This window comes from Hippoglossus stenolepis, chromosome 2 (genome assembly GCF_022539355.2).
Source record: "Hippoglossus stenolepis isolate QCI-W04-F060 chromosome 2, HSTE1.2, whole genome shotgun sequence".
NCBI classification, from domain to species: domain Eukaryota; kingdom Metazoa; phylum Chordata; class Actinopteri; order Pleuronectiformes; family Pleuronectidae; genus Hippoglossus; species Hippoglossus stenolepis.
Genome location: NC_061484.1, coordinates 10,306,788 through 10,332,688, shown reverse-complemented (window position 1 = coordinate 10,332,688; position 25,901 = coordinate 10,306,788). Strand labels below are relative to the sequence as shown.

General features: G+C 41.3%; 2 protein-coding genes across 2 annotated transcripts; both read right to left on the bottom strand.

Annotated features, from left to right (window-relative positions):
- Positions 1–56: 56 nt before the first annotated feature.
- LOC118123348 (cAMP-dependent protein kinase catalytic subunit alpha) lies at positions 57–16,814 on the bottom strand. Its single transcript, XM_035180701.2, has 11 exons — positions 16,365–16,814; positions 13,806–13,867; positions 12,612–12,740; positions 11,900–11,998; positions 9,882–9,964; positions 9,371–9,497; positions 7,213–7,308; positions 6,676–6,798; positions 4,716–4,775; positions 3,866–3,970; positions 57–3,774 (listed from the first exon to the last, which is right to left on the bottom strand). Exons 1-11 carry the CDS (start codon positions 16,408–16,410, stop codon positions 3,649–3,651), a joined length of 1,056 nt encoding a protein of 351 aa, XP_035036592.1. The 5' UTR covers positions 16,411–16,814; the 3' UTR covers positions 57–3,648.
- A 2,286-nt stretch (positions 16,815–19,100) lies between these two features.
- asf1bb (anti-silencing function 1Bb histone chaperone) lies at positions 19,101–24,067 on the bottom strand. Its single transcript, XM_035145548.1, has 4 exons — positions 23,755–24,067; positions 21,729–21,844; positions 21,456–21,632; positions 19,101–20,181 (listed from the first exon to the last, which is right to left on the bottom strand). Exons 1-4 carry the CDS (start codon positions 23,861–23,863, stop codon positions 19,984–19,986), a joined length of 600 nt encoding a protein of 199 aa, XP_035001439.1. The 5' UTR covers positions 23,864–24,067; the 3' UTR covers positions 19,101–19,983.
- Between the last annotated feature and the right edge of the window lie 1,834 nt (positions 24,068–25,901).

Below are 25,901 nucleotides of genomic sequence, written 5' to 3'. Positions count from 1 at the left end.
CTGTGTAGCTGCTGATGCTGCAAAATAAACCAAAACATCCAGGAAACACACACAAGTTCAGTAGAATTTCACCAGTAAAACTTTATTGGAATGATACTCATGTTGCAAAATATTACACTTCATGTTTTTTTACGCCACTGATCCCGTGACTTCAGACGCTTCCCTTTGCAGTGTGTGTGTGTGTGTGTGTGTGTGTGTGTGTGTGTGTGTGTGTGTGTGCGCGTGTGTTCATGTATGTGTGTGGCAGGGGTGGGGGGAATAACATGGTTTACATTGGGAGGGGGGTCTCATTTCCCTAAAAAGTGCGACAGTATGAACCAGCATTGTGCCTGCATCGAGAGGGAGGAAGTCAGTATCACTGCAAAAAACACAGAGGACACAGAGAATAATATTGTTTTATAACTTCAAACGTTTTGTCCATGATGATGAAAGAGTCAACATTGAACTGGACATGGAGGAAATACAGCAAATGTGAAGTCTCGACAAGTGGTTTACAATGTCATGACAATAATAATAATAATAATAATAATCAAAGAGCGGTTTGCAAATCAGACCATAACAACCTATAAGTGAGCAGCTGACAAAATGAAGGGATGTATGCTGATATGGTTTTGACTTCAGGTTGATACTTTTTTCAGCAGCTTCACCTCTGTACTAGGTGGAATATGAAAAGTGGTGAAACAGTGGTGGACAGCGCCGGGAATGTAATGGACCCAATTGGTCACAAGTTGCGTTGACTTGTTCAGTTGCCCCAGGTTCACTGCTCTCATGGTGTTGAATTTGATGAACTGTTATGGGAATATGCCAAACTTGAGCATCAGCTGACATTATAAGGGGTCTTAAGGTGGATCCTGCTTCATTATTTGATTTGCAGGCTTCGTTCCATTACTTTGTCTCAAAATCCACACAGAAAGACCCTGGCCAAACCCGGGATTCAAACCAGGAACTGCCTTGCTATGAGGCGACATTGCTAACCACTACATCAAAATGAAGTGTCAGCCTACAGGCTGCAAACGTAATATTTTATGGAAGTGGAATAAGACATCAATGGAGTGGCCCTTTAAGACCCTTATTAATTCAGCTGATACTGTGTTTACATGATACATATTCCCAATTAGTTTCACTTTAAATCAGTGAACCTGGGGCCATAGAATATTCAAAAATGTCACAACTGTACAAAATGTACAGATAATGGGAGAATTGGTGGATTGATATGGGCCCATCCCCAAATATCAGGTTAATTCAGCCATGGAAACTGAGCTACATAAACCTAAATATAATCTGGAATGGATCGTTCACCTCAAGCTGCAAACTGAAAATCATTCAAATGACAAATGATACATACATATAACTACACATTACAAATGTGTACTTTTGAGAAAATGCTTGTTATATTTTCCCCCATATCTGAACTATTTTGGACAGGAAAGACAAAAGTGAATAAAAGGTGAGAAAAAAACGAGGCCTGTATGAACCAAATGATCAATTATTATCAATTGTGTTGATGATGGTCGCACATTAAAATACAGCTTTCTCATGGATGAAACACACACTAGTGTCACTTGGTGTTGTTTTAGAAATTCTGAATGAAAGAATCCAACAATTACAACTTTTTTGGGCTCTGCTTAAGTCCTCTGCTGTCACAGCTCAGGAGTTAAGGAGACGCTGGACACCTGAAGTGCTATGTGTCGTGTACTTTAAACAGCCGGTTCCACACTGTGCACTAGGAACATTTTTTGTTAATTCTCAGCACACTAGCTCTGTTATGCTTCAGCTGCTCTGCCTTCTCCTAACTCGTTCAACAGATTACCACGTCCTCTTTACTTCATCACCACATGAAAAAGAAAATAAAGCAAAACCTACGCATGTTTTCAACACAGAGTTGCTGTAACATAATACGTCTTTACAACAAAATTAGTGGGTATACGCAGGTTTTTTTAAACGTGGGTAAACCAACAAAAAACACAATTAACTCTTTTCCCATTGCCAGTAGAGGAGTTTGCCTTTCTATTTTCTTACATATATTTGACGTCACAAACACACCGAGGCACTCTCTCGCATCGCTATCTTGCCAAATTAGCGCGTTCACCTGGGTGTCACGTTTCCAACACCGCTGATCGGAGCCGGAGTGTCGACCGCAGAGTTGTTTGACCCGGGATTAACTGCAGATTGTATCCGTTCTCATTGCAGACAAAAGCCAGATGTTAGCAGGTGTTAGTGGTCTTATTGACCAGTGGAAAAGGGGTTAAGACTGTCACATTGAGTGTGGTCCGAAAGGAGGAGGGTTGGGTGCTGGGGGAGATGAAAATAAACACAAGTTTCTATAGAAGACCATAGAGCCAAAGCACACTATCCACAGCGCCACCAATGACTGGTCAAAGAGTTGTGTTGACCAGAAGCAGTTTGAGGTAGTCTGCCTCATATGGTCTCGTTCATTTAGAAATGACAAAGGGTCAAATTGTTGATTCCACATGCACAATCAACTTGACTAGTAGCTCTGAGCAGAGACAGCAAGTGCTTTCAAGACCAAACAGAGTCATTAAAGTTAGCAAAAGCAATTCTTCTGGAAGAGGGAGAACGAACGACGGAAGCACGCCTTCTTAACCTTCTGATCCTGACGACTTGCGTTGATAGGATGTCTATTGAGTGATATGTTCAAACCTGAGATACCATTATGTAACAGTGTTCCTCAAAAACACAGATAAAACTGAGATATTTCCATGATGTTCCCTTCTCGTTGTTCCCTCGTTTGTTAGCGTGACATGACATCATTAGAGCCACTAGAATCTAATAACATTTAAAAGTTGAGTGCTGTACATGTGCACAAAGCCGGGCTATGCTAACAATGACAAGAAGTAAAGATGGGGTTACACTGAAAATTCAATTCACTTTTTCCCCCCTTAAGTGTCATCTAAAATGACTTTGAGCACATGACCCATTGCTGATTACTTCTTTATTGGCTCATCATACCACAGACATACAGTAAAAGTATGTTGTCTATGATTTGAGAGGGTCCATGTTTACATCTTACAGGAAAATTAAACCTAAACTTCAAAAGATAGTCATTTAAGCTGAAAGTGCATACGTGTGTGAGACGCCTTTAAATTGACTTATTAACATGCTCGTCCCGCTATAAACGCAAAGCGCGGGTGAGAAGTAGGTTTTAAATTGAAGAAACCTTTGTGCAGACTGAGACTTCGGCTTGAACAAGACTTGATTGGCTTTATGTCATGACTTAGAGACTGGAGGTTCGAACAGACTGATGTCTCTATGTTCTGGTGCAGAAGTGAACAAAAGATGAAGGAAATGATAAAAGAGGGGGGGGGGGGAACCTTGTGTGGAGGCAACTCGAATTAAGTGAGGGTCCCGACACCCATGAATCTAAAGCACACGTTCATTATAAAGGGATTCATAAATAAGACAGAATAATAAATAAAGTACAACAAAAACAGCAACAGAAAAGGCAACACTGCTGGTTATCAGTCTCCTGGTTCTTTTTCCCTTCTCTATCCCATTTTCCCCTCTTTTTTGTAGCTGGTGCTTGTGATTGGACAGGAGACAGTGCTCTCTCCCCAGGTCTCCCACTTGACCAGCCTACCTGTGACTATCCCTACTTCCTTTCTCTCTTCCTCTGTCGCTCTCTTAACTCTAGAACTCAGCAAACTCCTTGGCACATTTCTCAGTGAAGGAGACGCGGATCTCCTCCTCCTCGTAGTCGTCGAAGTTGCTGGTGTCGCCTGGTCCTTTGAACTTGGGGACGAAGGGAGCTTCCACCTGAACAAGGTCAAAAACAGACGATTTAAAAAGCAAAGATAACGCAGGCGAACTCACATCCACACTGAGAACATGCAAAGTATAATGGTACCTTTTTCTGGAAGATGGCGATCCAGTCGGTGGTCGCAAACCACTTGTGTCCCTTGATGTCGTTGACCCCATTCTTGAGGTTCCCGTAACGTTTTGTGAGATCAACCTGAAGGATAAAACCAGAATGTTTTCCTCACTTTTACATTAGATTTAATTCTGAAAATAGAAAATTCATCATCAAAATGGCTGAGGTCTTTGCTTCCTTCACCAAGGTTATGTTTTTGTCACTGTCCATTTGTTTTTGGGGTTTCTAGCAGATTAGACTAAAACTACTCCAAAGATTTCCATGAAACTTGGTGAAAGAATGGGACACAAGACAATTTGAACCAGGTACATTTTGGCGTGGATGCAGACAAAATGTACTGGGAAGATCCAGGAATTTTCTGATCACTTTTTTAACATTGCGAGATAGAGCTTTACCAATTTCCCAGGAAATAATTCATTGATCTTGATTTAAAAAAGGATTGGGCATTTTTAGGGGAGTGATAGATAGTTTGGTTTGATGCTTGATTCAATTTAAGGGCACTGTTAGGCCTTGGTGGAGGTATATACTGTATATATATAGATAGCTGAATTCAGACATGTCCTCTGGATGAACTCCAGAGAGTTGGGTCCGGACTTTCTCCAGAGGTTTTCTTTCACACATGAACTACTCAGAACTCCTGCTGTGTTCTCACATCGGCCCCTCCAGAGTTTCTGCGGACTTTATACCCAGGGACCAGAATGAGAAACTCTGCAGAAACTCCTACAACAGATATTTGTGTTCAAACAAACAGCCCCTGGGGAGAAACTCCTGAGGATCTCTGGAGTTCAGCGCATGTCTGAAAGCAGGTTATATATCTAAGTTTCACCTGTAGTAGATTCCTCAGGAGGTCCTTCAGGTCTGAACTGAAGTGAGATGGGAAACGAACCTGAGACAGAAAGCGAGAGGAGGGACACAGTGTCAGATTAGAGATGTGAGATGATCATGTGACTTTTCAAATATACTAATAAAAAAATATTCCTAATTGATAAAACACAAGAATATTCTAACAGCTGCTTTATAAAATCTGTAATGTTTTTCACTTTGTGACACCAGTGAGTATTTAACAGGTAAAATCACACAGGAACTGATTTTCCTGTGTTTTATAAATTCTAACAAACCACGATGATTTAGAGAAAGTGCAGTAAAAAGAAAAAAAAATCACTTAACGGTTCAGTGCGTTTAGTGACATCTAGTGGTTAAGATGCATATTGCAGCTAAATACTCCTCACCTCACCCTCCCCTTGCAAACATGAAAGAGAACCTGTGGATCCTTCAGTTGTCATAAAAATCAAAAGGTGTTTAGTTTGTCCAGTTTGGACGACTGTAAAAAACATGGTGGACTCTGTAGAGAGGACCCGCTCCAGATGTAAATATAAAGGGCTCATTCTAGGGTAAAAGAAAAAAAACTAGTCTTACAATTTAGATGAAACACACTCGTGAAAACATCACTAGGATTATTTTATATTCAGTCCCTGCCAATATGGATCCCTTTCACCTAAATCTTACAAACTGTCTTTAAGTGTATGTTTGCACTGTATTGGTCTACTGCCACACTGGCGACCAACGTGGGGCTCTCACCACAGCAGCCGGAGACGAACCATTCAGGTTTTAGCATTCTTTATTTAAAGACCCGGTGCAAACATAAACTTAAAGACAACATAAAGAGGCCAGCAATTTCTGCTGGCGTGTTAGCTTTGCAGCTCAGTGTCTCTGTCCGTGCGTGTCTCTGAGGGTTCTCCAGTGTTCTCGGTCCTGAGTGTCCTGAGAGTGTGAGACCCGAGGTAGCGCCGCTTCTGCCTTTTAAACCTGAGGATCAATCAGCTAGCAGCTCTCACCTGCGCTGATTGATCCTCCGGTGGAGGTGCTCTCCCAGCTACCTCCACAAACCCTAACATGCTGTAGAATAATGAGAATGTGTCTCCTTAAATAAAAGCTTGTGAAGCCAATCACTGTTTGTGAACTCTTCAAGACATGAGCTGAGGGGCTCGCACACTAGATTTCTGGCAGGCTAAATATCTGGACGAACTGGCGACAACTACAGCCAATCAGAGTGCAGGTCGGGGTGAAAGTATATGTTGTGGTGAGGTGCCCCTGGATTTAGGCATATTGCTTTTATGCAAAGTACTACATGAATAGGCTAGATTTAACAATGAGCCACACAAAGTAAAAATAAAAGTGTGGAGTTATCAAATATTGAGTTCTTTTTCCTGAGTTAGATAATAATGAATGGCAAAGTTGGGAATAATCACCATGATTGGCTATTTCTATACAACTGTGATGTGACAAGAAGATCAGTGTGACTCACTGTGTCTATTCCCATGTATGGGTTAGGGTTTGGTTGTGGGATCGAACGTGATGAGAACCCTGTCGCCAGTCAATTGTGTAGTATGAACTCAAAACGACTTTAAGAATTCCTGCAATGTGAACTGCACAGTGATCCAACAACTTTGAAAGTCGTGTAGTGTGAACTTGGCATTAGCAGGATTGTTTTGGTCAAACCGTTAAAAACTGTCACCTTGAATCTAACCTTGCCACACATATTTTTCTATTAAGAGGCTACATCGGAGATTAAGTGATTATGATCACAAGAAAAATCAAACTGAAGCCAAACTGTTTTTCAAAAGTAAAGCTAGACTGAGATAAACAAAATACAACTGATACTGACTTAAATGTGTTAGTTTTTTTAAATACTTGTTAGTGTTACAGGACAGAATAGTGTCAGAGCAATCAGCAGAGTACAAGAGGAGAGAAAGCAGCATGACCAACATTACTGTGGTCAAACTCACCTTCCCTGATACGATCTTTTCATAGATCTGAATGGGCTGGTCAGCAAAGAAGGGGGGGTATCCTGCTGCCATCTCATAAACGAGCACGCCCAGCGCCCACCAGTCCACTGCCTTGTTATAACCCTGGTGGAGAGAAGACAGTTAGAGACAGGTTTTCAAGATTTTCATCAAACATGATTTGATGTTATTTTGAAATATCTTTTAGTTTTATTGATCCTGATTCACGTCTAGCTACTATTTGACTGCATTTTATTTATCCAGCACAACCTGCCTCCCATTTAAAGGTTCAGCTGCTTTGCTATGATATGCCACATCATAGGCAATATAACAGTAGTAATACTTTGTACAGTCAAGTAAAATTACTAGTTGAATTAAATAAATCATTTGCACAACACAGTAATCCCAGTATTCATTCAGTTTGCTTTCAAAATTGTTCAAATTAATTGTCACATTTTGTTCAAGTGCTTAATGAGTGAAGGTGAAAGGAAACATGATTGACTCCCACACCAAGTTTAAAGGGGAACAGTGGTGTCTCACCTTGCTGAGAATAATCTCTGGGGCCAGATATTCTGGGGTGCCACACAGTGTCCAGGTCCGGCCCTTTACACGTTTGGCAAAGCCAAAATCTGTCACCTGGGAGAGGAAAGCATCCACAAGGAGGAGGGAATGAGGAAGAGAAAGAACATATGAGAAATGATACTCTCAGAACGCCTGGTCGAGTTTAACCATGTGAAGGACAGACAGACAGACAGACAGACAGACAGACAGACAGACAGACAGACAGACAGACAGACAGACAGACAGACAGACAGACAGCTGCAGAGACAGGAGGAGAATGCATCTTTCCACTACTTGTCGTTACACTGTTGACCACTAGATGGAAACAGAACCTGTGCTAGAGGACGGCACCACCATGCCACAAACCATTCAGCAAGAACAGGTGATTGTGAATTCACAACACAGCCATAGATGCATGCAGATGTGGCTGTTGGTTTTTAGACACTTATATAGAGACTTAGTGGAGAGTGACGGCAAAAACCTCTATGTTGTTTGAATATTCTGTATTTTTAATAGCTCTGGTCTTATTTTTAACAGTTATAATCCAACTGTGTTCACCGGCTTCATTTTTGAGACACAGTCTTGAAGTGACAACTGTTTTTAAAAGGTATTTAAAAGTCTGGTTTAACTCAATTATCTAAATCCCACGTTTGGAAGTGAAAACACAAACTATCCATTATAGTAATTTTCTGCTCGGTGAAACTGGGTCCAACCAGTGTAACTGATAAAGACAAAGACAATAACAGTGGCAGTATATCATAATAACAATATGTCATACCTAATATTAGATTTCATACCTGCCCCCAGTTACACTACTACACCTTATGCATGTTAAGACTCCACCAAGTACAAGCTGAGTCGGGTGGGATGGTGCCATTCAGACCGAGCAAGCAGCAAATGCAAAACTCAGGACATTTTACATTCTTCTGTGTGTTATTACCTTGTATAAAATAATCAACAAACAGTCACAGCACTGACTGCAGAGTGGTGTTAAATCAGTATTGTTATTTTATTATTGTATATTTTATTTTGTAAGTATGAAATTTAGTCTATCACTGTATGTTTTATCTTATTGTGGTTATTGTTCTGTCTTTATTATGGACTGTATTCATATAGCAATTTTCCAGTGTTATAGCCCACTCAAAGTGCTTTACAGTACAAGTTGCATTCCCCCATTCATTCATTGACGCACACATTCATTCACTGCTTCTATTCGCTGCGCCTTTTCTGTAACACCATTCATACACTGCTGGCACAGCCGTCACGGGCAATTTGGGGTTCAGTATCTTGCCCAAGGACACTTCCGAATGCAGACTGGAAGAGCCTGGAATACCAACCTTCTGGTTAGTGGAAGACCCAATTTATTAGTTAGCTTCTCAGTCAAAGGTTGTCACACTGGTTATACAGGTATAACCACTGGTTAACCACTGGTTATACCTGTGTGACATCTTGAATTTATAATTTTATGTGGCTTATGTTAGTTTAAGTAAATCAAACTGTGATAAGTTGGTAGACAGAAAAGTAGTCTGCTGCATTTTTCATAATCTGTTATAACTATATCAAGTTCTCAAACTTGACAATTTGCATGTGTCAATACTTTTAATACTGTTTTGACGCATTTTCATTCGCATACTATCCCACGTGACGGCGTCGCCTTGGGCTATGGGAAGTTTTAATGGCCACAGTTTTCTTAAAGGTCATAGACCAAACAATTAATCAATGAATCATTAATCGGTGAATTGAGAAAATAATCCACACTAGTTGCAGGACTGCTAAACATGAAATTCAACTGCAGCAGCACTGAAGTTAAAAGCTCTGTCCATCTGTCAAATGCTGCGTAAAGTTCTCTCAAGGTTTGGATGAATGAAACCATGAGCAGATAAGTGCATAGTGGAGAATTCAGGTAGGGGGGTGTACGGCTGTAGACTGACATATCTGGGGGGTTTGGAGCAAGCCTGAAATATCAACAGCCACAGGTATGTCAGAAAAGTGGCTGCCACTGTTTAGCATCAACTTGTGAACTCTTACTGAAATAAAAGTGTTCATTCAGGCCTTGTGAGTGCCTTAATACATGTATGCATGTTGCCACCGACAGGGATTTATATAGAAATAAAGAAATAAACACTAAGTTGTTTACCTGGATGTAGCCCTGTTGGTCTATGAGCAGGTTCTCAGGTTTCAGGTCTCTGTAGATCAGGTCCAAAGCGTGCAGATATTCAAAGGTCAGGACGATCTGAGCAGCGTAGAACCGAGCATGAGGCTCACTGTACGTGTACACACACACACACACACACACACACACACACACACACACACACACACACACACACACACACACACACACACACACACACACACACACACACACACACACACACACACACACACACACACACACACACACACACACACAATCATAGGAAGATAGACAGAGGGCGGTTTAGCAGAGTGTGTAGTACCGAACAGTGATAAATAAAACAAAGTCCAACTCCAAACCTGAATTGCAAGAACACATCTGAATAGAAAAAAGTACAATATACAAGAGCGAAGAGTAGAGGAGAACACAGTTGATGTGAGAGTACACAGGTCACCATGTTTCCTTCTGTCTGTTGGTGCAGTAAAACTCGACGCTGCATACAGGCACTAACCTAAATCTGCCAATTCTCCGTAGATGGGAGAACATCTCTCCACCCGGCACATATTCCATCACCATGTAGAGGTTAGTGTTGTCCTGGGGGAAGACAGAGGACCTGTTAGTGACACTCACTCACTCACGTACACACATGCATTTAATCAGACACAAACACACAAGGGATGAGCAAGCGGACGACATAGAAACTGGTGATTTGGGTTAGTGGAAATGAATCTACTGATTTACTACAGTTATTACCATATAAAAGCTCGAATTAAGGCCATGTACCATCCAAGGGCATGTTCAATTTCCAAAAATCACATTTTCTTTGGACCCTTTAGTGGAGCTAAATAACCCCAGCTTTACATCATCAAGGGGGATTTCATTCTTAATGCACTTGTCGCGTTGAGTTCATGTAACGTGTGTTGTTGACTGTTCTATCTGTGTGCTGGACGCCACACGTGGACAGGAATATTCTGTTAATAGGTTTATTTGAGGTGTCCACGGTGCATCTAAACAGCTTAACCCAAATAAGGACTTCATTGGAGCATGGCCATCAGCAGAGTTAGTCTGTACAAGCCCAAGCAGCCAATGTCAAAGAAGGAAGATGAGAGAAAGAAGCCGAAGAAGACAAATGTTGGTTTGCTTTAGTTAACTGCCCTTGGGGGCTGCAGCCAAGCTCAGTTCACTCTGTATTTGTTTGTCACTTATTACTCTTAATAGGTTTAATTGTCAATGATGATGGGAGTCTTTGCACACCATGTCTGTATTTCTGTTGAAAATTGTCGCACTTTTAAAAATAAATACCTCACGTTGTGTCAATCATGTTTACACACCAAAACTGAAACTCTTGTCCTTGATTAAAGTTTTCGGAACAGGTTCGATTTGCTACGTGTTTCACATCTGTTGTTTGAGCTGTTCAGGATCAACTGGATCACAGAAATCGGTTTTCATCTTTTTTATCTGCGGCCTCAGTGCTGGTAGTGTATTAAACTGGACCACTGCCATCCTGAAACAGACTTGGGAGCGATCTGGATAATTTCGCAGCTCCTTGATCAGAAGATGAAATTCTCCTTGTTCCTGACAGTATTGGCTTTTTCAAGAAGTGAGAGGACAAAATCATCCTCACTGCTCGACTCCATTCTGTCGGAATTCTCAGAATAAAAGAATAATAAAAACGTATCAGGTTTATGTGCGTGACGATTTTTATTGGATGATGATTTCAAAAAAAGAAACCAAAAATATGGATTGGGTGTGCAAAGATCTTAATAAAAGGGTGAGATCAGTAAATTGATTGGAGAAAGTGGTGAAATGTGTGTGTGTGAAGAGTGAATGTGTAAATTTGAAATGTGTTGCTCAATGTGACAGATAATTATCAGCTGACTCTACTTCCTCTTAGTGTTTTAAGGTCTTTGAGCTCATTGTTTTGTTTTTCGCTTTCATCACTATCAGGTTCTAAAACTGGTGATTCTCCCACCCTCATCCTCAGAGTCCATGTATTACACTGACTTTATACTGAAGTGTATGAATGCATGAATGAATGACAAGAATCTGTGCAAGAATCCTGTGTGTGTGTTATCGTTTAATTATCATGATAAATATTACATTATCATTTGTTTCAAGTTGATATTTGCTCCTGGGTAAAAGGTTGAGGTTTTAAACTCTTCTTTATGAGCAGAGAATGACAAACAGCAAAACATTTTTAAAATCTCCTCATTGTGTTTATAGGCATTATATCGATATATATATATTGAACATTCATTATATTTCTATTGATGACAATGATGCAATAATTATTCATATTGTTTTATTGTCCAGCCCTTTGTCAAATTTTGTATCTCTTACTTGGGACAACTCACAACACAGATGATGACATAATATCATGATGGACAGTTCATGGGCTGAATCATGAGTCAGCAGTTGAACGTGGCACTTGTTCTCTGTTTCTGCACACTCATGATACACTGCTCACTCCTTTAGAGACAACTGGCTGTGCCAGGTACAATAATTATTTTCAATTAAAGTTTAGCATACCTTGAATGAGTACTCTAACCGCACCAGAAAAGGAAAGCTGACAGCCTGAAGAATCCTCTTCTCATTCAGAGTGTGCTCTATCTGTTTGAGCTTCACCACCTGAGAGGCAGAGAGAGGGAGAAAGAAAGAGGGAGAGAGAGAGTGACCATATGTATCTTGCAAAAAAGAGAGAAAGTAATGATGTTTAGAAGCCTAGACGTCCTCTGATATCCTCCCCTAGAGCTGTGTTCATGTTCTCACGCATACAAGCTCTCGCCCAAGGGTACGCGTGATACTTCCGCTAGCATCGCTACTACCGGTTGCGGACATTAAGGCTTAAAACATGGTGTAAATGCCACCGTTTCAATCGAAATTAAATGTATCTATAAATATTAAGGGGATCAAGTACAGTTTTATTCCAAATTAGCTCCTAAAATGACTCTGCTTGTAATGTGATCTGCATATTCAAAGAGGTTCATATATAAGCAGGTTCAAAGAGGTTCATAGGAGAAAAACTAAGAAATGCACCTGGATCCGTTGTGTCCCTGCGTCTTTTTGCACCACTAGCACAATGAGCTCCAGGCCTTCTCTCGATTTCCATACATGTCACAGGCTTTGTAAGAATTTCCACATCAATGACATGATCATGTTTTCTATGAGCGGCCTGTGCAAACAGTAACTGAGTAATACACACTCCACCGCGACCCTCACGACCCCCCCAACCCAGACTGACCTTCTGCTTGTTTAGGATCTTCATGGCATAATGCTGTCCCGTTTCTCTGTGTTTCACCAGCATAACGCGGCCAAACGAGCCCGTGCCCAGGGTTTTCAACCTCTCAAACTGCTCCAGGCCAGCAGTGTTCTGAACGCACAAAACAAAAAGGGTTAGTTGTTTTTTGTGAAAATAGGATGGTGGGGTTTGTGGTGTGGGAAGTTATTTAAATTCTCAAATATTTAGGATGTTTAACATTTTATTGCTTGTTGTATTTTCTATTAATTCTCTGTTTTTATACATATTTTTATATTCATATATTTTCATATTTTAAGCCTGTTCAGCACTTTGGTCAAATGTGGTTGTTTTAAATGAGCTATATAAATAGACTTGACTTATTACTATCATTTCTCTTTTCTTTGGGTGTTTGTTTATGTTGTGCATATTTTGGTGTGTGCAAATCTTACTGTAAAATGCTGATCACTGAGATCTACTCAAAGTTCAAAGAAAAAGTCCATGTATTTATATGAAAAATGCTTTAATTAGTCAATTAGATTCAAGCATAGTTTAATAGTTTTGTAAAAGAAAGATAGAGAAAAGGAGAATGTTGGATATGCTGTATAATGTGAAGGATACTGATACACATCATCTGTGCTTTTAATAGTCTAAAAGCTTTTGTTTGTTTATTTGTGGAAGCACAAAAAACATCCATCTATTTTTTAATGACTGGATGACACGGCTGATTATCATCAAGGATCAATTTCTAAACTATCTTTTTTTCTAAATGTATTTACATTAACTGTATTGTTGATATGAGAAGATGGATAAAATAATCACAAGCAAAATTAATTTAATTAAAAATAGAAACCATCATCCCACATATTTTACAAACCACTTGCATTATGTCATCATCCAAATTATTTAAAAATTTTCCAAAGAGATGTGCGACATTCCTCTCAGGTATCAGCTGAATGGAAAAAAAACCCTCTGGTGTTAAATAAATATAAATGCAAGTGAAATTCCACTAGTGACGAGTGTCATTTTTATATTGCAAGAGAAAATAAAGAGAGCCTCCCACATATAAACTATATAACTTTGGTGACACAGAGGAGAACTGAAAGACTACAGCTATTTTTTCAATACATATCAAAAAAGCTAATTTTAATAGAGTCAAATATATGTAACGTTGATGAAATGTCATATCATCACACTAACCTGTGCAGGACTCTCCCACTTCTTGAGGAAGTCCTCTTTGGCTTTAGCAAGGAACTCCTTGACTGTGGAGGACAAAACCAGAAGCTTTGGTGATGTGTGTAAAGAGTGATACGGCAAATACACAATATATAACAGCGTGTCTTCTGAAATCATTTGTACTTATACAGTCCAGCTAATGCTGTCTACACATTGCTTAGATTTTAAGAATACATGTTTTAAATGCATAATTTTCCCTTTTTTGATCATTTCCGGATTTAATAAATAAAACACAGAAAGAAAGTGCAAAACATTAGAGCAAGACACCTGGTTTTAACATGTGGTTTTTGTGATCCGATCACGAGCGGACCGCTCTAAGTAAAGGTGTGCATGAACTCAGATCGGATCAGACCACATTCGGAGGTGGACTGGGCCACATGCGTCCACATTCTTTTAGCAGTGTGAACACAAATCCGTCCTGGGCCACATAGGAAGGACCTCCTACTCAGCTGACATCCTCTGAGCCACTACAGCTTCACTACGAATCAAACGTACCTTTTCTTTTTATCTGTAAACTCAGACTGGCTCAAAACAACATTGTTTGGTCTTAACTAACAACAATGTCGTACGTGTTAAATTGCATGTAGAGCGAGGAAGTGAGATCTGATCACAAGTCACAGGAGACCCATTCAGGATGCATTTTATTGCCAGGTGTGAACACACGTACTTAGCGCTGGTCACTTGTTATCAGATCTCTCATCACGGATGTTAATACCAGGTGTGTAAGGGGCCGAGGATGAGATGCAAGAAGGTGCCAAACACGCAGATTATTCACCTTCAGCCACCAGAACTGTCCTGTTCTGTAAATATTGCTTTACATTAAGCTTTCTTGTGCTCATTTGATCGATTGATCTCATATTTAAAGCGGCAGTATGTAGAATATAGTGACATCTATGGGTGAAGTTACATGCTGCAGCTGAATAGCCCTCACCTCACCCTCCCCTTCCAAACATGAAAGAGAACCTGTGGCAGTCTTCAGTTGTTATAAAAACTCAAAAGGTGTTTAGTTTGTCCAGCTTGGAAGACTGTAAAAAACATGTTGGCCTCCGTAGAGAGGACCCGCTGCTGGTGTAAATAGAAAGTATTTAAATATAAAGCGCAGTTTCTAGGGTAAAGAAAACAACAATTCGTACAATTAGATGATCACACACCAGTGAAATCTAGTGAAGAAGAGTAGGGTCGTGTCAAAGTTTGTTTTAAAACATTGTCTTCTTCAATCTGTCTATTATTTGTCCTCAGACCTTGTGCAAGTAAAACACTAAAATTGCAAGATTATCATTTTATGGTGAAGGGAAACCAAATTAAAAGAAGCAAATGCATAAGTCACAGGTATAAAGTGTTTGTTAACATTTAAGCTTGACTTTAAACGTTTACCTCAGGCAAGGAGGTTATGTTTTCACCCGTGTTACACTGGTTTGTTTGTAAGGAAGATTACACAAAAGGTACTGGACAGGTTACCACACAACTTGGTGGAAGGATGCATAATGGATAGAACCCATTCAGTTAAATTTTTAACATATTTTACTTAAAAAGGTGAGGACAGAATTCGTACTTTCTGAACAAGAAGCTTTTCTCAAAAGTATATATTTGTGCATCTTTAAGAAGTGTTAAGAGGATTGCTATTCATGAGTCTGTGAAATTTGTTGCAGATCCAAATAAAAATCCAGATCTAGTGAGTTTAAATGAGGTTTCATAAGGGGACAGTCGGGCCTTGGCCGTGTGTGTGCTCTCAGTTCCTATCAGGTCAAGGCTTCATGTCCCTGAACAAAATATATGGCTGAGAAAAATTTAAAAACACTATGACACTGGATTACACACTTAGACCACATCTCATACTGTCTTTCTGCCACCCCTGTCTCCCTTCACTCAGCTGTAGAACATAGTATCTGGTTGATAAGATATTTCAAACATACACAAGTGTGTGTATGGGTATTCGGGCCAGTCCACTACAACCAAGGCTGACTTTAGAGTAAGAGATATATGTATATATATATATATATATATATATATATACGCAGGTGTCTCCTTTACATTGACATGCTCTCATACCATAACAGTGACCCTCCCACTGGACTACAGCAGACGCACTGAGACCAACTCAGACAGACCTGCAGACATACATGGCTCCACCAAACAAGATCAGTGTAATTTACAACAGCATTTCTGTCCACAGCTCATACAGTGAATCTGAGCAGAGGAGACACCACTACATCCTGCTCCATCCTGCCTCAGCATCCACATGAATCAGATCACATAGATCCACAGCTGAACCATACTCACACTATTTATTCATTCATTCATGTGTGAGTGTGGATTTAAATATATGTGATGTATGTTCTTGGGAGGTGGCACAAGTGGGATCTTCATGGAGTGCAGAGCAGGAATAGGCCTGTGATGGACGGTGTGTGTGTTGTTGTGTGAAGCTAACACAGCCTGTCGGATCACACCGTCTCTGCTCGTGTCATGGGGCCGGAGCAGAGCAGGTGCTGCCCGGGAGCGATGTGTGCTGGCGGAGGTACCCACCGCTTTCCATCTCGTTGCCCTTCCTGGCCGTGGGCGCGTTGCCCATGATGACAACTGGACAACGGGCGATCCGTGGCTTTCCGGCCGCCCCGCCGCCTCCTCAAGCCGGTCTTATCTCGATCAAAGGTCCGAACTGCGTTTTCTTAGATCCAGCTGTACCGAGCCGCTAACTCCGAGCTCCTGGTCGGTGGTAGCCTGACAGCTGCCGATGCGGTGCCGGGAGACGGGAGAGCGCTGCGGGCTCGGCTGGCTCCCTCCACGGTGTCACCAGCGACCGCCAACGATGTCGAGCGTAACACCCACGGGGAGCTGTCGCTGCGGTCCCCCCGGTCGCTGGGGCTTCGCCGGACCTTCAGGCCGAGCTCCGTCGCAGTTGGCCTGGACGCGGAGGATCCAGTCTCCTCCTGTACCTCCTTGCAGCCCCCGCCGAGCGAGGCCCCCCCCCCGGCTCCCCACCTCTCTCCCCCAGCCCCCCAAAAAAACCACCGTTGGGCGGGGGCGCGATGTTCTCAACCGAGAAGCTGCCGATTTTCTTCAGCCTTATTAAAGATGAAGCCTCGGCGGGGTCCGACAGCGGCGGGAGTTGGTCCAGATCAACATCGGCCCCTGAAGCCTCGCAGACAGGCGGGATGACGGAACTACAGCCGAGCGCACGTCCCGCCCACTCTGCCATATACGGTGGGAGGGGGTTGATTGACAGCGGGAAGCGAGGCCTCTGATTCGCTGCTTCTGTGGCAGAGAGCGCTCTGATTGGCCGTTCGCCAAAAAAAAACCCGGCAGCGTCCAGCCGCCCTATAAAAACCGAGCGAGGGGAGCGTCACCGACTATTTTCCTCCTGACGACGTGCGCGCCCACTTTCTCCCGATCCCTGTTCTCCATTGGCTCAAAGTGGCCGAACCGTGGGAACCTCAGTGGCGGCGAGGATTGTGATTGGCTGACAGGAATGCGCGCCCCCACCCCTACCCAAAAAGAAGAAGAAGAAAAAAGCCCCCCCCACCCCCACTCCTCCTCATCACCGCCGCCGACCGACTGATACACGTTTGGCTGAGTGACGTCAGCCGCGAGCTATTTTTAGAAATGTTGGTCAGATTTTGAACGCACGCACGCACGCACGCGCGGCGCGGTCTGGCTGGCTGGCTGGCAGGGTTTCTAAACAGATCGCAGATAGGCGCGCGCGCGGAGGGAAGAGTGGATGTGATGCGGTGTGAAATGATTCACTCAATGGAAATAACAAAAGACGAGTCTCTTTTTACGATCGGTGATGGATGAAGAAAAATAAACATACACAGTCATATATATATATATATATATATACACACACATATATACAGTGTAGGGCTGGGATTCACAAGGCAACTCAATACGATGCTCAACACATAGTCCGCTATAACGATAATATCACGATACAGTGATAATTGATTTATTGCAAGACAATCACATAATGATGCATCATAATTTCTGTCTAACTGACAAATACAAAATGCCCCTAAAGAGGTAAAGTGCCGGCTTGTGTATTTATTCAGGGCAATGTGGTTCCAGTGTCAGTTTGACAATTTCAAACTGAAATGAAACAATGTACAAAAAGGTGCATTAAGTCTTATCTTAGTGCCTCCTTAGTCTATATATATCTAGCATCAGCATATTGATCATCGTATCTCATGAGTCAGGATGAAAATATATCCATATCATTTGCAAATATTCCCATTGTGGGACTAATAAAGGATTATCTTATTTTATATTAATACTGTGTGTGTGTATCTGTGACAACATCCTTTTCCAGTCACAATCCTCATCCAGCAGCATCCTCTCCCCACACTTGCATCACCTACAGGGGTGAGGGCATCAGACGCCCAAGGCCCCATATCATCAGGATGCTCAAAAGGCACAATTTCACAGACATGCATCTGAATATCAATTCCGATAAGGATTCAATCTTTTAAATGAAATGATCAAATACTACTACCACCTGTTTTATGACATAAGAGAGGTCCAAATTACTCAGATATTTGGTCATCTCAGTCTATTCTCAAAAGTTCTAGTGATTACTGTGTTGGGTTAATTGTTTCACTTACCTGGCCAACTACAATCCCTGGCTGTAACCAAGTTGTTTTCATCGTCACACACGGCCTGTAAAATGTAAGAAACCCAGCAGCCCAGAATGAAAACGTGTTTGGATTAGAGTGATATTAAACAAAGACCAAGAGCAAATCCTCATGTGAGAAGCTGGAACATTTCATTTGAGCACAACCCCAGGCAGTTATGAGAGGGAAGGTGATGCCACACATGGATTCTGTCACCAAACACATTTTTTTACAATCCCCAGACTCCAGTGCTTTTACCTGGCCGTTGTGTCTAACCAGTCACAGAGTATCATTAAACAGTGCAGGCACGGGAGAAGCACACAGAGATAACAGAGGGATGGATGGAGGAGTTAGTCCCTTCAACTAAGAGGAGATAAAATGGGTGAGAGCAGACAGCCCTCCCTCCCTATGGTTCTGCAGTTGCCTAGCAACTTGAGGCTAGAGTGAAAATGGTGAAGTGATGCTGCTGCTGCATTTTATGAATGAAACTGGAAAAAAAGAAAGGTGGCAGAGAGGGGAGGGGGTTAGAATGGGATGATGCACGCTCACACACACTAGCACAGAGTCTCTCTGCTGCTGCTGAGCTTCTGTCTTCACTAGTGAGGAAGGAAAGCAGCAGTGTAAGATGTGGCGATTAAGATAAAGCTGCACAAGGTCCACAAAAAACACATTTTTATTAATCCCATCACTGTTATAACAAATACTGAGGCAGATTATATAGTAAGTACAAAAAGAAAATAAGTCTTCTTATCTGGAAGACGAAATAAGCACTTGGTAAACATTATTTACAGTGAGCCTTAATTTTCAAAAGCAATTTGACTGCAATGTGGCATCTGTATCTCCTTCACCTCCATGTTTTCTGCAGACAGACATCTTATGTAACATGTTAAGAGTTGCTGTTCAAAGCAGCAGGTTTAAGTAAAAGGTTGTACTCTGCACCAGCTGTCCGGCTAACTGCAAGTCAAGCTGCTCATTGCAACACACCCCTGAAAATGGCCCATATTATAAAACTAAGATTTGTTTTCTCCGGACGCTATTGATTTACATGAGATGACACAAACGTACAGAACAATGCATTGTTTTTCTATAAGCAGACAGAGCTACACCTATTCTGACACACAGTATACAGCGCTGCCCATAACATGGGTAAAAGGGAACCAAACAGGTCAACATCAGTGAAGGAGTATGACTTGCACGTCTCTGGGGCTGTGAGGACACAACATTCCTGTTATACAATCACCACACCCTGATGACTCAAAATGTCTCTGGCTCAGCTATAACATGATGCAAGACAGAGATATGGTAAAAAAAAAAATAAGGCATTGCTGGTTATGAAGGGAAACTGTTGCTAAATATCCAAGATGCAATTGTGTAAGTGATATAAAAAAGTGTTCCCACTGACATGTCTGTGCTTCCTTATAATGTCCACATGTCACGTAGATACATCCATGGCCTCCTTGTCCAAATATGTGTGTTTGCGATGTTGGTGAGTTACAGAAAATAAGAGCTTCATGTCCATTATATCGAACTGATGACTCTTACATGCAGTCCATGGAGTTGTCTGGCATTAGTCCAAGAGGGGGCATCTTTCCTGTTATACAGGAAGGAGGGAGCATGCCACCGATGTTGGGGGATGGGTCCACGTTCTCGCTGTCCTCCATCTTGTCCGCCAAGCCCTCCCAGTTGATATGGAAGCGGGTGACGCGAGGATTGGAGGCTAAAATATTCCTCTGGAGCTGAAAGGATGAAAGCATCGGGTTAGGTATCGAAATTAGTTTAACAATCGGTCTTACGTTTCTGTGAACACAACTCAACATTTTCATCAGACCCTTTCAGACCCTACCTGTTGAGGAATTTTTTACCATCCTCACACCAAATTAAATATCCTGGTTTCAAATGCTGCCATCTTGTGCCAGAGGCTGCGCAGTGGCGATCTGGGAGATCAATCCGCAAAATTGAGGTCCCGCCGATACATGCGATAGACCAATTGCGAGTCAGTCTCAGCCAGCTACCAGGGGGCGATAAAGACACTTTGGCTTCTGTCTAATATTTACGCTCACAGTTAAGCAGTGTAAGGTATTAAGTAATTGTTTTCAAATTCAATAATCTGTTGATTATTTTAATGGGGAATTGATTATTTTAGTCAGTTAAATATCGTGGGGCGCAATGTGTCATTAGTCAAATTACTTATCTTGTGACCGACACTACAGATCCATAAGGTTAAATTTCTAATCACGTCTGAGAATCTACAACTAGGGAATATCTTGCAATTGTTCTTAATACCATCAACGTATAAAAGATGTTATACATATTTGAAAAATAATCAATCAATTCACTTATTGACTAATGGCTCCAGGACTAATGCAGTACCCTAATTCAATAGAGTAAGGTTCTGACATTGGTTAAAACCAACTGTGAATCTATAAAACTTAAAATTTAAATTACGATGGCGCAGTCTAAACATGAATTTGATCCTGACTTTCTGGAGGATGAAACTCAAAATACAGGCACCAGTGGATTGCTGCTAAATAAAATCATCATGTTATTAGGACAAGACAGGAAAGATTAAATGTAATACTAATGTTACCAGGAGCCATCATTATCATGGATTATTATACATATTCAAAACAGTGCTATAATGAACCTAAATATGGCCTGCCCTGCTACTTCTTTTAGAATAAAGAGAAAAATAATAGAAAAAGAAAAGAAAAATTGTTATAGTTGTTTTTAATGGTGCAGTTGCCTGCAACACCTATTTGAGAACACCAGAGGGCAGCAGAGATCACTCTATATCTTGATGGACCCTTTTCACAAGCATGGCCCACATACTGTTTATACTTTCTGCAAGGGAAAATTGGCAAAAGGAGGCAGCAGCAGCACCAATAAAAACACAATGTTGCAGACAAATTAAAAAGAACTAATAATCGTGCACAGAGATTCCACATTTCGAGATTGAGATTTCATAAGCAGGCACGTTACAGACAGCGACTGACATCTGTGCGTGTGTTACCTGAGTATAGTCTGGTTTGAGGGGTGGGTTTTCTCGTAGTTCAGGGTCTGTGTATTCATTATTGACATAGTAACCAATTCGAATGAACTCCTGTCCACGGTAGGTGCAGGTTATGAGGACCACTGTCACTCCTACAGCGTCACTCTCTGGAATCAGCCCTGTGTTGGGGGCGTCAGCCTGAGGGAACCAACATGGAGACAAAGAGAAAAAATTATTACATCAAGGTCGAAATTTACCCAACTAGTGCAGTTACAAACACCACAGCTTACTCACCTGAAAGACAAACATGTGTCTGCCAGCCGGTACCGGGCCAACAAGAACAGAGTCGAGGACCTGGTCATATTCTTCGCTCTCAGCTGAACCAACATAGATGATTTTCCACTCCAGGTCTGACAGCCATAAAGGACAACAGTGAGAAGGAATAGCTCAGTTTTAACACACACACACACACACACACACACACACACACACACACACACACACACACACACACACACACACACACACACACACACACACACACACACACACACACACACACACACACACACACACACACACACACACACACACACACACACCTATTGCTTAATTTGTGCTCTCAGACTACTTGTTGGGAATTTGATTGTCGTATTGAGTAGAGACATTCTGATGCCGATTCCAGCATCTGAAATGCCTCTAATGCAAATCTGCAATTGCACTGTACTGCCACTGGCAAGTACTGTTTTTGGAGAGGGGAAGAAGAAGCGATTTCTGGCAGTGTAGGATTAGCTAGAGCTAGCTCAAATGTCAGCACTTTGGCACTACAGTATGTCAGACTGGAAGTGAACCTCAAAAGCTATTTAAAAGGAAGTCATTTTGAATTCCAAGGTATTAATTTTCTGTTATTTTTCAGTTATGATTGTCAAACTACACAATAAGTTCTATGGCATTCATTCTTTGTATGCATTTGTTTTTCAAAAGGTTTAACCTGCGCCAGGCCATAGAACAATCATAGCAATAATCCCTTCCACACAGGGTGGGCAGCATTTAGCTGTTAAAATATATTACATTAGTTGTTACATTTTTAAATGCAATTGTAATGAATCGGTACTCTGTATCAGCCTATATGCAGAGTCCATGTTTTGTAATCGTATATGGAAGGGGAAATTGTATCAGAAGGTTTTTCATATTAACTTTAGTCATCTCAAAATATTGGTAATAAAAAGGTCCTAGTTGAAATACCATCACAGAAAATAACAATTAACAAATTGACACCTGCTCTTAGACATCACATTGACAAGTGTAATCAGTGCATCTCTTGGCACTGTGATTTACACTGATCTAAACTAACAATAAACTGAAATATTTAGCTTGTCGCCCAACAAGGAAAAACACAGGAGCAAGGTTTCTCTCCAGAAGTCGAAAATATGACCACATCACACCCATTCTGGCATCATTGTACTGGTTACCCTTGTGGATTTTCTATTTTTATCTTTTAAAAAACACTGAATGGCACCACTTTCCACATCAGACCCTCTCATCCATTATGCTTCTAAGCAGCTGTTGCTCTCTGTACCCAGGGCAACTAGAGACAGAGGGAGGCTGGGCTCCACAGCTGTGGAACAACCTCCCTCTGTCGATCAGACAAACCACCTCATTATCCTCTTTGAAATACGCATCTTTATTACATAGTTTTTATTTTCATATTGCTTTTAAACGAGCGTTTATTGTTGCTTTATTTTATCCATTGTCTCTTGCATTAACTTGTTTAAATATGTTATTGCACTGCATGTTTTCTCTTTTTTTAGGCCACTTTGTAAACGTGTATTTTAAGACAGTGCTATATAAATAAAGTCACTTATTAGTATGTATCGGTGTAGTAGCTCCGGGCTGATGACACTTCATATTCAATGTGTCCTTGGTTCCAGTGGCTGCTTCCCTGTTGTCACTCGGCGGTTCGCGGCAACTCGTTCAGCTTGTTTGTTGCTACAGAAACTTTACGCGCTCGACCAATCAGCTTAGCGGAAAGAACTCGGAAGTGCGTCTCTGAGCCAATCTCTGCGAGCAGGGGGCGGGCCGCTGAGCACAAACCCGCCAGCGCCAAAATTTCAACAACTCGTCAAAAGAAACATAAGAAACGAGCAAAGAGGAGAGCTAATCCTGACGTCATCGCCGAACTAAACGACGGGCCGCTCAGCTCTTCACGCGGGATACCACATAAGTTCCCACGTTAGCAGAATGCTATAGGGTATTCAACAGCTAGCATCACTCATTCTCAGTAAACTGGTATTATACGCAGACTGAACACATTACCCACCTTCCGGCAAATCCTCCATGCACTCGAACGTTATTTCAAACTGGAACGGGTTTCCAAACGGGCTCGGGTTGTCCAGCACAGCAACGTTTAGCACTTGCACCTTGGCCATGGCGGAGCTGGAAACTAGATGGCTAAGCTGCTGCGCGAACAAAGTGCTGCGTCCCCGGGTAGTTTCGCACGCTGTTGCGTTGTCTGTCTTCGGGTGCGTGAGTTAAAGTTTAGTTCTCCTTCTTTCTCTTTGACATCACCGACATTACCCGCGGCGACTCCACTGACGGCGGAAATACGTCACTGACTCCTTCTTTTCTTCGCCGTCTTTGTTTCCGCGAGGCCACCCGCTCCGTCGTTGCGTGCTGCTGCCTCCTACAGCTCGTTTGTTAAACAACAGGTCAAAGTATGTTTTTTTTGTCCAGAACCATGCGCGTCTGTTCCTCTTATCACGTATTAGCTCTATAGTCACAGAGGACTTTATTTTGACACCCAGAAACTATTTCCAGTATCCTCAGACTCAGTTAACAAACTGGATTTGAATAGAATAAACTATTTTTCAAGTTTCAACTAAATATCCTCATTCAGGAGAATCATTATTCATATTATTAATATAAATAAGAAATATAATTCTTATTGTTATTCGTAATGTTATTCATACTATTCATATTATTATTCATATTCATATTATTATTTTAGCCCAAATAGCAAAAACACAAACATCAAAACATTTTCTTAGATGAGGATCCTCTGCTTCCGCATGGACTTTAAATGCAATGAGTAACCTATTGATTATCTTGATTAAGATCCAACACACGATCAATGCAGCATTTCATCATTGCTCTGGACTTTGTTTCCTGTGGCATATGGCATCACATCAAGAGAGGAACTTGGAAACTAACCAATATGTAGCACCACATGCCTTGACCCTAGCTGCACTGTGATCCGTCCAGCACCCAAAATCAGCCTGCTAGACATGAGGCAGTTAGACTAATAACTATTAAATTAATAATATAAGAAAAATAACTAATAGTAAATGATAGCTTATAGTAATGATAGCTTGTGTGGAATAATATGACACATGTCCTTCATATATCTTGCTTTTATTATGCCACATGTATGCGTCTTATTGTGAAAATTCACCATGCAAGTTTGTAGTGTGTGTGTAATGTATAGTTATACTATATATAATGTACTGCTATATATATATATTAGGCTATATATTCATATATATGCACATTTGTATTAATATCTCCATAAACTAATAGACAAATAGAGTTAACATCATTGTGTAATCCTCCTGTGCCAAGTACATTTCTCCACAAACTGTGGAGTCTATTTTGTAAGTTCTCTGTGTCCAGAAATCAAGCCGATCTCACGCTGTCACTTGTGACATCTAGTTGCCTTAAATCAGGGGTCTTCAACTAAAATTGCAAGAGGTCCCGACATCAACCCTCCTCCCCTTCTGGGATCCGGATAATTAGAGACGTACAAATATGGGCTCTGACTCAATCAGTTTAATTAGCATTTTTTTTGCACAAGGTTGCTTTTGTAACAACACAAAATCAAACACAAACTGGCAAAAATATAATGCCTATGCTGGACAAACATGAAACAAAGTGCAATAAACATTTTGTCTTGGAATTTGCATATAGGCCTCCATTCCTTTTAACCATAAAGATGTAACTTCCTCAAAGACACACATATAAAGTGCTTTAGGTTGAACTGAGCTTAGCAACTACTTAAAGATTGAAGCAAAAATTCTTAGAAAAAGTAACAAGAAATAATTTTCATAGTTTCATTCACATGTAGCCTATTGTCTGTATGCCTACTTCCCTAATTCAGTGGGAGAAATTGGCTTTAGCTTTCTCTGCTAGTATTTTGAACCTTGGGAGGAATGGGGTCAGTGCCATTCTCAAACAGGCGTGTAAATGTTCATTAGTAATTCTTGAACGGTATTTGGTCTTAATAATGTTAAGTGTTGAGAATGCTGATTCACAACTGTATGTGGAGCCAAACATTGTCAAGGTGTGTACTGCCACTTTAGTGGGACCAGGGAAAACTTTCTCAGGTAGTCTGTAGCCAGAAGCTGGCAGCATCACTAACTCCACACTGCTCTTTCAGTACTACATTTGCTTGCAGATCAACAAGTTCCATCT

Coding starts and splice junctions, on each gene's coding strand:
- LOC118123348 (XM_035180701.2), bottom strand. CDS start 16,410: ATGGGCAACGCGCCCACGGCCAGGAAGGGCAACGAGATGGAAAGCG. Junction 9,965..11,899: donor GGTTAGAGTACTCATTCAAG/GTATGCTAAACT, acceptor GTCTTCCCCCAG/GACAACACTAACCTCTACAT. Junction 9,498..9,881: donor CGGAGAATTGGCAGATTTAG/GTTAGTGCCTGT, acceptor GTACACGTACAG/TGAGCCTCATGCTCGGTTCT.
- asf1bb (XM_035145548.1), bottom strand. CDS start 23,863: ATGGCCAAGGTGCAAGTGCTAAACGTTGCTGTGCTGGACAACCCGAGC. Junction 21,633..21,728: donor GACACATGTTTGTCTTTCAG/GTGAGTAAGCTG, acceptor TGGTTCCCTCAG/GCTGACGCCCCCAACACAGG. Junction 20,182..21,455: donor TCAAACCAGACTATACTCAG/GTAACACACGCA, acceptor TCATCCTTTCAG/CTCCAGAGGAATATTTTAGC.